Source organism: Strix uralensis, chromosome 4 (assembly GCF_047716275.1).
Source record: "Strix uralensis isolate ZFMK-TIS-50842 chromosome 4, bStrUra1, whole genome shotgun sequence".
NCBI lineage: Eukaryota > Metazoa > Chordata > Aves > Strigiformes > Strigidae > Strix > Strix uralensis.
Window position 1 is genome coordinate 27246872 of NC_133975.1, and position 12083 is coordinate 27258954.

The window sequence follows — 12083 nt, forward strand, 5'->3', positions numbered from 1 at the left end:
ACCCTGTCCCTTGGCAAAAATCAAAAAAAAAGCCAGTGGTAGAGCAGAACAGTTTGTTTAAAACACAGTATAATTGCAGACTGACCTGCCCATAGAGTTGCTAATGTACTCAGGAATGAATAAAATCCTCTGCTTGGCCAGCAGTTATGCATGGATCCTTGTACAAAGGATCTGTGCGTATCTGTGGTGTTTAACTGCTTGCTACAGGTTGTGGAAACTGGCTGCTGCTTCTTCTACTTCCAAATGCAGAACAACAAAGTTAAGGTTATAGATGTAGAGCACGGCTACATCTTCCATTCTGTGCTTTGGCTTCAATTTTGCAAATTTGAGCTGAAAATAATTTAATGAGTAAAATATGAATAATTAAAGAATCTATTTGTCTTTGAAGTACTCAACTTGGGGATGCTGGTAGGCACATCAGTAATGAGGAGAGGAGTCTGTTCTAATTCCTCTGCTACTGTGGTTATCTATTCCAGCATTTCTGTCTGCCAGTTCAAGGCTGGTTTTCATGTGATACAAAAATAAACACCAGAACAAAGTCAAGAGCAGACAGAATAGCAAATAACAGTAAGGGATCTTTTCATTTTCTTTTAGCTCCTCTGTGGCCCTGCTCAGTCGAATGATATTATAGCACTTCAAACCTCAGCTATCCTCAGACACCCATGATTCTGTGGTAGTGTCTCCGGTTTTCATTTAGACATAGACTCAGGTTACCAATCGTGGTGCTAGTTTTAACCAAAATTGTTCAAGCAAAAGATGACTGGAAAAAAATGCATTGTGATTTTTTTCTAACTAGCTCATTTCCATTGTGTCTTGTCTTTTCTTACTGTTCCCTTTCACTCTTCTTCGTCTTTCTCCAAGCAAACATTGAATAACTTGATCTACTGCAAAAGCTCTTTGCAAGTAACATTCCTAGCATATTTAGACCTCTTTTTCTTCCCCCACTTTGAATTATACACAAGCTACTTGCGATTTTTATGACTTCATTGTTTTCAGTTGTTCATTAGGTAGCTCAGTGAATTAGCTAGTTATTTACTAGTGTGGTGAACTAGCAAGGGGACACAACCTGGGTGGCTTCCCCGCACCCCGAGAAGGGGAACAGCTATCACATATGCAAGTGTTGCAAAGGGGCCAAGGGCCAGAGATGTCCAACGCTGCAAAGCTGGGAGAAGATTTGAATGTGGGTGGGAGAAATGGCTGAGTATGCTCCATTTCACTCATCAAACCAGGGCCTGTGGTGATGTTACATTGAACTATTTCCATAGCTTCTTTGTGAATTACTTAAAAAGGCTCATGATGGTGCAGGGAATTTAGTGAATGTCTATGAAGTGGCTTCCAATATGGCTATGAGGGCAGTTCCACTGCAAATGCTCTTTAAGGTATTTGCCCTACCATTCGGGAGTTTTGTTTTCAAGTTGGAAAAGTCTTGCCTAAGTTTCTGTGTTTTAAATGGGTTGTAAATAACAGGAAACTTAGTTCATTTGAACAAAATAGTCACTCAGCTCTGTTGATCCCGCATCTTATTCTCTGTAACTCTCAATTTTTCTCTCTCACCTTATTTCTTTCCTTTGCCAGCAAGTATTCTTCAATCTTTGCTGTACTCATGTAACCTCTAAATTCTGAGATCCCTTCCCTTTCTCCTTGCACCTTCGCATCTGAGGGTCAAGTGTCTCTGTCTGTTTTGCAGTGTGCTAGACTGATTGACCAGGCAACCGATGAGACTGGAGAGAGATCACCTGAATCTTCTGGTTTATAGCAACTGATGCTTATACTCAGCTGATGCTGTGTGCCTTCAAATTGCCATTAATGTGCGTGTGTAGAAACATCCAGAGATTCTTGCTCTGCTGTAAATATACAGCATGCAGGCCTTTTTTGCTTGAGCTTGTGCTATGTACATGTAAGTCTAAGTTCAAGAGTGTGAATCAGGTCAAATGTACCTATATGTACAACTAGGAGTCATTTGGGCTTTAGTCAGGTAAGCTTCTGTAGCTGTCCTGTGTGATTGACAAGTCTGGCTTAATCTGACCCTGTGTTTTTTGATGTGACCTGTGGCTGAAGATGAGTTTTTCAGGGGTAGAAAATAAGGGTTGATGGAAAAAAATGTTTACTGTCTGTGTAGATATTATGGCTTCTACCTTCAGTGACTGATTTTAAAATATAAATACAGGTAGAAGTGGCCTCATTTTTTGGTGCTGACATGCTAAATGTAATTTTTTGGTGGTGTCTTCTCTGATTTATAATTTTTAAAAAAACAAACTTGGATGAAAGTGAAAAGAAGAGGGATTTTTTTTCTCCTTCCTCACTAGGGAGAGGAAGTGACTCGGAAACTGACCTGCCACACAGAAAGATGCCAGATGTGAAAAAAGATGATATGTTGGCGAGGCGGACCTCACACGGTGAACCTAAATCAGCTGTGCCTTTTAACCAGTACCTCCCAAACAAGAGTAATCAGACTTTCTATGTACCTGCTCCACTTCGGAAAAAGAAAGCTGAACGAGAAGAGTACCGAAAGAGCTGGAGCACGGCGACTTCACCGCTAGGAGACAGACCTTTCAGGTAAGACCAGCCTGTCCAACTTCTCCTTTCCTCAATGATGATGCTTTAACACTTGCCTAATTTTCATTCTTTTCATGTGGTGTATGAAGTTGCAATAAATCACTTACTGAGATGGTACTGATAAATTGTAGCAATTGGCAAAGGTGGTAGAAAAGCAACGAGTGTAAAATTACTGTCTTCATGTCATTATTTACCATATAATGCAATGTCTAGCTTGTGTTTGACAAGATGTTGGTTAATATAAGTACCATGAATGTTGACTCAAACCCAAGGCTGGGCAGAAATGTTCTGGATGATCTGTCTCAGTTCTCAAGACAGTTACTTACTGACAAATGATACTTATAAATAATGTTTGATGTATTCAATCAAAATAGGTCATATTTTTGCTGTGTTTTTTAAAAATCAAGTTATTTTTGTGTTGTATTCTATATACTAGTACAGTTTATACAGCTGTGGCTATGTGTTTCTGCATGCTGGTTTTGTCAACTGATATTTCATTTGATTTGGCCTAAGAAGCAACTTCCATTAAAGAGCATAATTATCTTCTTGGATCATTCCTCAGAATATCCTTTGGCGTCTTGATATCAACAAAATGTGCTTATTAAGTGTATATGTTTCAGGCACAGCATGCATTAAACTACCTTGTATAATTCAATAGCAAACCCCACCCTGAAACCATAGAAGAAGAACAGAATGAAACATCAGGACTGTGTGAAAAGGAGAAAGAGAGCTCCATGGCTCCTGAGGCAAGCTCCCTTAAAAGTCAAGTAGGTTTGAATCAAAACAAAGGAAACTCCATAGACCAGTCTCCTTCATGTGGTGCAAAAGAAACATCAGCACCCAAGGGGGAAGATGCAGAAGAGATCAGAAAGTTAAGAAGACTTGAACAAGCTGGCATTAAGGTCATGTCAGCAGCCCAGCGGTATGGCAGGTTAGCCCAATGGTGTGAGAAATTGTGCACGTTTCACATTTTTAGGATTGGCTGAAGTGTGGGTTTCCTCGATCCGCTGTGATTTCACTTCTAACAAAAATCCAGTCTGCTAAGCACTCACAATAGCTAGCGAAGGTCTTGGTCTGAAAAGGCTTGTGATGTGACAACTGTGGATTGCAGAGTTGTAAGATGCTAACTGCATTTGTGTTGAGAAATTGTATTGTCTTATGGCATAATGTAAACAGACTCCAAGAAAACTACTACACAGACTACTTGTCACCTTCCACCTAATACTTTCTTCCATTTAATAAAAAATACATATAATGTGCATTAAAAATGTCTTGTTTAGGCAGAAGTTTCAGAAACTTACTTTACTTTTTGCTGGTGGGCTGATTTAGTTTACTGAACCACAGTTTTTAGGTGGTTAATATTTTTAGCTGTGTTAATAAATGATGCATTTATTTTTAATAGCAGGAACTATAAAAGTACAGTGCTTGTTAACACATGTACCAGTTAAAGCATGGACACATAGTTCACCAATCATAATTTGACTGACTTTGGCATGGAGTATCAGTAGTTACTCACTTATTACCTGTGTTATTTGGTTTTGGATGTTGTTCAATTTGGTTATTTCCTGTTCTTTAACTCGAGAGCTGAGTGATGGCTAGGCTCACTGCCCACGCCTTTCCACCATCTGATATCGGATCCTCATGAAAAATCTCTTTTTCTCATGGGGATGGCCCACAAAGCAGAGTTTTAACCAACGTGTCAGAAGACTAAGCTTTTATAACTGATCAAAATGGTTTGGCTAAAGGGTAAGTGTCCAAATGTCCTCCTGCCCAAAACATTTTATTTATGATTGTGGGGTGAAATCCTGACAGTGAGTAGTTTAGCAGATGCTAATCTACAGTCTGGGCTTTGAAATATGGTAGTAAAAAAGTACAGCTCTTATGTGATACAGCTTGTTTATAGGTAGAGTGAAGCTTGTCTGTGGCCATATACAGATGTGCCATATGCAGATAAATCAGTCACAGTATACACGCCGTCCTATGTCCTCTTCTCAGGTTTGCTTCACTGTTGTCAAGCTGTAATGAACCAGTGTTTGTGTGTGGTTGTGGGACTGCTTTAACAAAGCCAGATACTAATGAAGAGGAGCTATCTGTCATAAATTAGTCCTTCAGGCTCAATTAGTGTGCTTGTCAATCAGCAATCCATAAGCCAGTAGGATACTAGTATAATCCTGTTCTGGGTCCAAGGCTGTAGTGTTAATGGTAGTAATGTAGTAATATGTAGTAATAGCCTGTGTTCAGCAGTGCAGTGCATAACAAATAGCACTGTTTGCATTTGCATTTGGAGGATGCTCAGCACATTGAGAGTCCCTTTTCCAACCCTGTGCTTGATCTACTGGCTCGATCTGCAAGAAAGAAGCACATATGATCAAATGTGTGGTTCTTTGACAGCAAGCCGGGTCTCCTCTTTCCTTGGACAATCTGTGGCCCTAACAGGGCTGAAGGAGAAGGGAGGAAAAATAACAAGCTGCTTTCCTTCCTTGCTCTCAGTGGAAGCAACTTGTGGGTTTTGGCAGCTGGAGGAAGGAAGAGCTGCTGGTTTTCTGCCCCAACTGAGGGTCAAAGAGCAGAGCTTTGTAGCCCAAGCTTCACCATAGTGAAGTAAGAGCCTGCTCCTGCAGATTGTAGGAAGACACAGCAGAAAAGGCTGAAAGCAGAAAGAGGTCTGTAAGGAAAACGATTTGTATGTGTAATTTGAAGGATAATGGGTGAGAAGAAGGGAAGAATTTGGTAGTGACCCTTTAGGATACAGGAGAGCATTTAATCATCTCTCTTAATGTCTCATTATCAGTCCCTGTTCTTTGAACGTCTCCATTTTCTCTCTCTTCTTCTTGGCATCAAATTCAAATTTTCATGCACTATTGACACTGACCAATTCTCAGTCCCTCTTGTTTCTGTATTCTGACTTTTTTTTTCTTTCACCCCTCTTATTCCCTTATCTTTCCATGAAGCCAGCCTCTCTTTTTTTCACCTGAGATAGTCAGTTGTCTTCCAGTTCCTCTGAGTTGTTTACAGGCTGTTTCCTCTCAACATACTGACTTCTGGAGGACACCCACTGTGACTTTGAGTTCTACAAGACATCTAATTGTTCCTAAAGCTGAAACTCAGTAGGGGACCTTTCTGGGTCTGTCATAGGAAGGATTTGAACTTGTATGCAAATGTATTTTTTGCTTGGAATCTGAGTACTTATCTCCACTGCTGTAGCATGTTCTAGGAAAGGGCTCCATTGAACTAAGTGCTATACAAATGCATGCCAAAAAACATTTCCCCTTCCCGAAGGACTATATTTTATCGTTTTGTAGCATGTTGTTTTATTGATGTGTGATCCTCCTTGCTTGCTTATTGTCTGCATCTGCCTCTTATTTACACTCCTGAATCTGAAAAGTAAGGATCAGATTCTTGGAGACTCCCTAAAAAGAAGTTAATTAAGTGTGTTGTAATAGATGATGGAGAGGAGGATGTGAGAGAGGAATGTGAGCAAACATTTTTGGCACATTTGTTGCAAAACGGACACGCACTCTTATCTTGACTGTGCATAAACATGCAAAACTCTTTTGTTGTTCTGAAATGCAATATAAGGATCCATAAGCCTGTATGAGACCCTGCTTCAGGGAGTTCAAACGCCCCCAGTCTGACACTTTGGAAGCACCTGCTGTACCAGCATAGATGGGGATGGTGTTTCTGCAAGGGCTGCGGCCAGGTGTGCAAGAGCAATTTGCAAATCTACAGGGAATTCTGGTCCATTGCAAGCTTCAAATCTAGAGTCTTCACTATGTCTGTGGTAAACTGGCCTTCAAAAGCACTTTTCAGACCATGACAGATTCAGGAGACCCCAAAATGTCACAGCTAATCTCTGATTCCACTAAAAACAAAATGTAAATTAATGGAAAATATTCCTAACCTAGAAACTGATTGCTGAAGTCTAGTTACATACTAAAAGCTGTAAGTTCTTTAGTTACTCATTACAGTGACTCATAGTTGCTCTTTTGAATATTACAACTCTGTATTTCTTTGTTGCCAAAAGCACCCTTCTCAGAAATGCTACATTTGATGTTCTCAAGCTTCAATACCATTGACGGACATGAGACTGAAAAATCCAGCAGTTTTTATTGAATAATCACTCAGTTATACGTAGCTCTTAAAAACTAAAAGCATGAAACAGTACTCCCAACCTAACCAGCTGAATAAATACTCATCTTACTGATTTTCATTTATGAAGTAAATATAAACAAGATTTAATGGAGTATTACATGATTTTATACATGCCCGTTATGTCCAGGGTTCTGAAACTTATTTCCAAATTACTAGATTTCAGAAAGGGTAATGGTACCAGTAGTGGAGTCTGATTTAAAAAAAAAATGAAGTTAATCATATGTATCCTGACTTATCTGGGAGAACAAGTCCCAGCATATATGACTTTCAGATAACTGTTTTCCTTTGTGCCTAAAACTTCAGGCACAGTGTATCTACTTCAGATCAGTATATTTTTTCTAAAATTTTCATATTCTTTTACTGGGGGAAAAAAAGATGGCTTAGGAAACCATAAATGGAAAATCAGACTTCTTCCCTGGTGGTCATCTTGTACTTACTGTATTGCAGGTTTATAAAGTAAATTGGATTTGGACAAATTATGCTTGTATATTGACAACCTGTGATTTAGAATTTAGTGATGTAATATACCTGTTGAGCAGTGAAATTTGAACCTGAAGATGACCTTGTAGGCCTGCTGATTTTGTTATATACAAGTCAGCATACTTAATAAACTTCTTATCATATTCTTTTACAGAAGAAAGAGTAGTGGGAGGCTCTTGTAGAGTATTGTTCTAAGTGGAAGCTGAGGGACTGGACCTCCCTTGCTAATGGAGGGTGTATGCAAAGCATACAGCAGCTCAGAGCCGTCTGTTCCAGCTGTTTCTGAAGGTGTTGTGAACAGAGATGCTCCTGAGGGAGAGGGACAGCAGTTCCCTTTGGAGTGCCATCGGCCAGTGTCATCTGTTGCCTTAAATGGAAGCTTGATCCTTCAAAGAGATCTGAGGGAAAAAGTTGTCTTTGGCTAATTTGAGAGCGTGCTCTCCACATCGCCAAAGGGGGTCCCGTGCGTTGCAGCATGACAAGGCAAAGACAGGCAGTTTCACACTGCTCCTCTGTCCTCTGAGCCTGAGCCAGGCTGACTTGTCAGGGATGGTTTATGGCTTCCCCATAACTTTCTCCAGCAACTTTGTTGAGCAGTACTTTGAAAGGGCAGCTGAGTCTGTAAAATAAGTGGCATGTATGGTGGGCTTGCAGGACTTCAAAATGTTTAAACAACCAGCTAATTATACCAATACTGTTTTTTAAAATAGTAGAGAAACTCAGAGCAATCCTGAGCTGTTTAGATTTGCTTTCTTAATGTCAGTCTGTTTAATCCTTTGTGATACCCTCTTTTTCCCTTTGTATAGCAAGGTGTGCTATATGAAGGAGGAAATGCGAGATATTTGCAGCCTATGAAAGTACTGCATGGAACAGTCTACTGCTTGATGTCCAACTTCCTAAAATATCAATAAATACAGTTTGATTTTTAAACAAGAGAGTTGCCTACCTCTTGACATCTGTCTTTCCAGTTTCCTTAAGAGTATTGACCATTACAAGTTAAAATAAGCTTAATTTTTCTGGGCACAAGCTCTCAAGGGTCTTTATTGTCGTAATCTTCAGTAACAACAAGGCTGTGTTGGTACCAATTGCGTTTCTGACCGAGGCCGATGGCAGTGTGTTCCAGCATGCCAGTATCACTGGTATACTAGTGCTACTGTATGTCAGCATTGGCATAGAGGGCTTATTCTGGGGCAAAAGGAAGGTTAGTCAGGGAAAGAATCAAGTGTGGATATGTGTGAGAAGAAAAGCAGTTAAGAATATTAGGGCAGGCAGTCTCAGTGATTACTCGTGTCTTTTAAAAAAAATAGAGCCATTAAGAAGGAAAAGTGCCAAATATCTGATATTTCAGAATTCAGCAATGTTGGCCAGGATCAGGTATTTGCATCAAATCTCTTTCTTCACATGTTCAAGTTTAATACTGCCATTTCCAGTACTACATTTACTGCATCTAGTATGTTAAACTAATTCTTACTGGTTCTTTTAGCTATAGCTAAAATAAGTAAAGATCCAACATGCTGATTTTCTGTGTCCTTGCAGATTTGTTACCTGTATATGATAAATTTTATTTTTAGCAAGGCTTTGCCCGATCTAACAGCAGCCTTACTGTTGGAGCATACTTGATTAACTGTGCTTGTTTTATGACCTGGAGATGAGTGCTGCCACTGCCCTCTCCTCCCCTGGTGCATCAAGAGATTTATTTAATTTTACTCTGTGTCAGTAAAAAGCCAACATGTGAAGACAACAGAAGCACCCCAGACATCATCCTTCGCAAGGACAATCCCTTCATGACTTATTATCAAGGGAAGGATTCTGGTTCAGAAGATGAAGCAGCCAGCAGAGTTCCTGATTTAGAAAAGGATGACTTTGCCGCCCGGAGAGCCAGAATGAATCAACCCAAACACATAGTTCCATTTAACTCCTTTTTAATTGGACCCTATATAAGTAAAGATAAAGGTAAACTGGAAGATGTTAAAAAGCCACTGCAGATGGAAAAGCAGGAACATGCAAGGTGTGCATTCATTATTTTTTTTCTTTCTATTATAATGCTTATTTTCACATGGCTTATTGCTGTGTAGGACTAAAGCTGTCTTGGCTACAAAATACTTACAGGGTAAAGTAAATGCAAATGCTTTATTATAAAGTGAACAAAAAAAAAAGACATGTAGATTACCAACTGTATTTTTTTGTTAGAGTATCAGGACCAGGAGCTTAAATTGACTGTGAGTGTAAATAACATAAAGATTACACATTTCTGTTTTCTAAGCTCATGAGACACCTCATGCGCATTAGTAGTGAAGAATAAACTTAGAAGATAGGTTTTTCATCTTATCCCTTTTGCTGAGCATTTGCAATGCACATTTTTGGATGCATTTATTTCATCGAATGCCCTTTTAATACGCTGCATAAAACAGACCCAGATAAGTCTTTAGTTAAGACACTGAATATACTTCCCTGTTATACTGCAGCAAATTGTTTTGCACGTAGCCCTAATGTTTCTTATACAGCATCATTTTTGGAAATGGAGCATGGTTTACAAGGTTTCAGCCTAGAAAATCTCCTCTTTCTTCAGTTCAGTGATACAGACCTTTAAGAAGTTGCTGAACACAAGTATCTACTAGGCATAGATCTTCTTCAGGAAACAAGTATCTTTGTTTTATTTGTGCAAAGAGACGTGATCCTAGATAAAACCACTGTATACACATTACAGTGGACCTTGACTGTAATAACTGATACATTCAGAAAACTTCTCTTAATATTTAGTAGCTCTTTTCAGTAATGCAAAATGTGCCTTTCAGCTGCTGGTAATTTGATTATATTAACATATGCTAATGACTAGTTTGGCAAAGCATCTGAAGAGCACATAACCCAATTTTAATATTCTAATGCTATTGACATGACTCTAAGATCAAAGAAATTCTGTAGTATGTTTGCGAGCAAAACTTGAATTCACTTTGCTAATAATATGAAAATGAGATATTTGTAACTATTTAAGAGAAAGCTTTTCTTGCTTGAGCTAGGAATAGAAGTCATGCAAAGAAGTGGTCTCAATAGTGCTTGAGCGAGGTAGCATAGAGGAGAGGTTTCAACTTCAAATGAATTATTCCATGTTTACTTCCTAAAAGTAATGTAAAACTAATCTTATAAATTCAGTTTTATCTTCTTGTGCTCTGAACCTCTTCTACTGACACTGATTGCTCCCTCAAAATATCTTTTCTTGCTGACCTGGAATGTGCATTAAATCAGAAGAAGACGGGTTCACATGGCATCAGCAAGGCAAATAGTGACAAGCAAAGAGGACCCACTTCTGCAAACTGAGAAGACTGAGTCAGAGGAGGAACAGCAGGTGAAAGGGCCTGATACTGAGAGAGATGATTTGGCTAAACAGAAATCTCAAAGCACCGTTCCTCAGCTGCGAGAAGATGTGATTTTTGTTAATGCCTCTATAACAAAAGCAGATCTGGACACCTGGAAAAGATTGAAACTGTCAGGGGAGCCCAGGTACGGTTTCTGCCCATGGACAGGATTGGCACCCTGAGAAGCATGTTTAGTTTGTCACAATCTGCTGTGTGTGCTTGTGGTTTTAAACTTGAAGAATGCCTTGATGACAACCAGTCCTTACCTATTTCAGTTTTCAGGAGGAGTCCAAAATCTGTACAGGGATGCTCTCTATCATGAAATGAAAATGTGTCCATCATTTAGAGCACTGTAGTAGTTTCACAGTCGCTTCCCTGATGGATGCTCTTAATATATCAGAAAGGTCCCTCTTGTCTTGTGGTTCAATCTGCTTTGAAGCTGCTCAGAGTTGAACCGCGCAAAGGTCCGAGTGGCACCACTAACTCTGTAGCACTACGCTGCTGCTAACCAAGCTATCTTCAGGACTTAGGGCATTATACCTTTATTACCTGAGGATCAGCATCTCTTTGCATTAATGTGGCTATACTGCTTTTGAGACCTGAGCTAATGTATCTGCATGGCATTGTACTCCAGCGCTAAGTAAATACACCAGCACTGTTTGTCACTGCAGCAGGGGTTTCAGGAGCCTCGCTGTATGCTGTAGATGTGCTCTTGTAAATTAAACCTCTGCAAAGGGAGCTGGTATAAAGCAGTTATTCTAAGGTATTTCCCTGTGGAGATGAGCTATAATATACGCAGGTGATTTGTGACTCCAGTAGGAAAGGATAACAACTCCTAGCCTTCCTGTTTAGGCACGTGCAATTTTCCAATTAAAGGTGGCCAGCTGTTCAGGCATTCTTCTAACAATGTGGTTACTGTATGTAATTTTAACTCTAATACAGACTATGAAAACTCAATCATTCTCTTGTCTCAAGGATATTCGTAGTCTCCTCATTACTTTTGAGGTGATTTATTAAAATCAAGATTCGGTCCTCTTGGTTTAGGATAAGTGAATTGCCCTTGCTAGTGCTCTCATGCCACTGGAACTCCCCCATGACAAGATGGGTTTACTGGTGCCATGCAGTCCCGCATAGCGTGTGGCCCGGGTCTACGGGAGCAGATAAGGGAACTATGGCTTTTTTAGGGTGAAGAACTGAGTCTTGAATGAGCTGTATGCTGTGTTCCTTCCCCTAAGGAAGAGGTTGCATGGATGTGCTCCCAGAGTTTCCCCAACAGGTCTTTCAACAACAGTATCTTCAGATTTTGTCCGTCGTTTGGGCCTCAGTATGCCGTAACTGTTTGTACCTGTGTCCTTGAACTTTAAAATAAAATCCCTTCAAAACCTTAGGAGCATTTCATTTCCTTTATTCTGGGGTCTCATGTTGGGGGATTCTTTTATTCCTCATTCTGACTAGTGAAGAAGATTTCAAATGTCCCAGTGACACTCTGCCACCAGCTGAAATCACGGGGAAAGCAGCAGTCTACGATGATTTTGCTGTCCG

The 12083-nt window shown here is 39.8% G+C and overlaps 1 protein-coding gene across 8 annotated transcripts in view; it reads left to right on the top strand.

Annotated features, from left to right (window-relative positions):
* LIMCH1 (LIM and calponin homology domains 1) overlaps nucleotides 1-12083 on the top strand; it is a 188044-nt gene that overhangs the window by 123001 nt on the left and 52960 nt on the right. For 4 of the 8 annotated variants that reach the window (XM_074866061.1, XM_074866062.1, XM_074866064.1 and 1 more), the window contains 2 exons: nucleotides 2307-2556; nucleotides 3215-3487. In XM_074866061.1, the coding sequence (XP_074722162.1) occupies nucleotides 2307-2556; nucleotides 3215-3487 (523 nt within the window). The remainder of the gene's footprint in view (nucleotides 1-2306; nucleotides 2557-3214; nucleotides 3488-12083) is intronic. The other 4 variants (XM_074866065.1, XM_074866067.1, XM_074866066.1 and 1 more) reach the window with 1 other exon arrangement.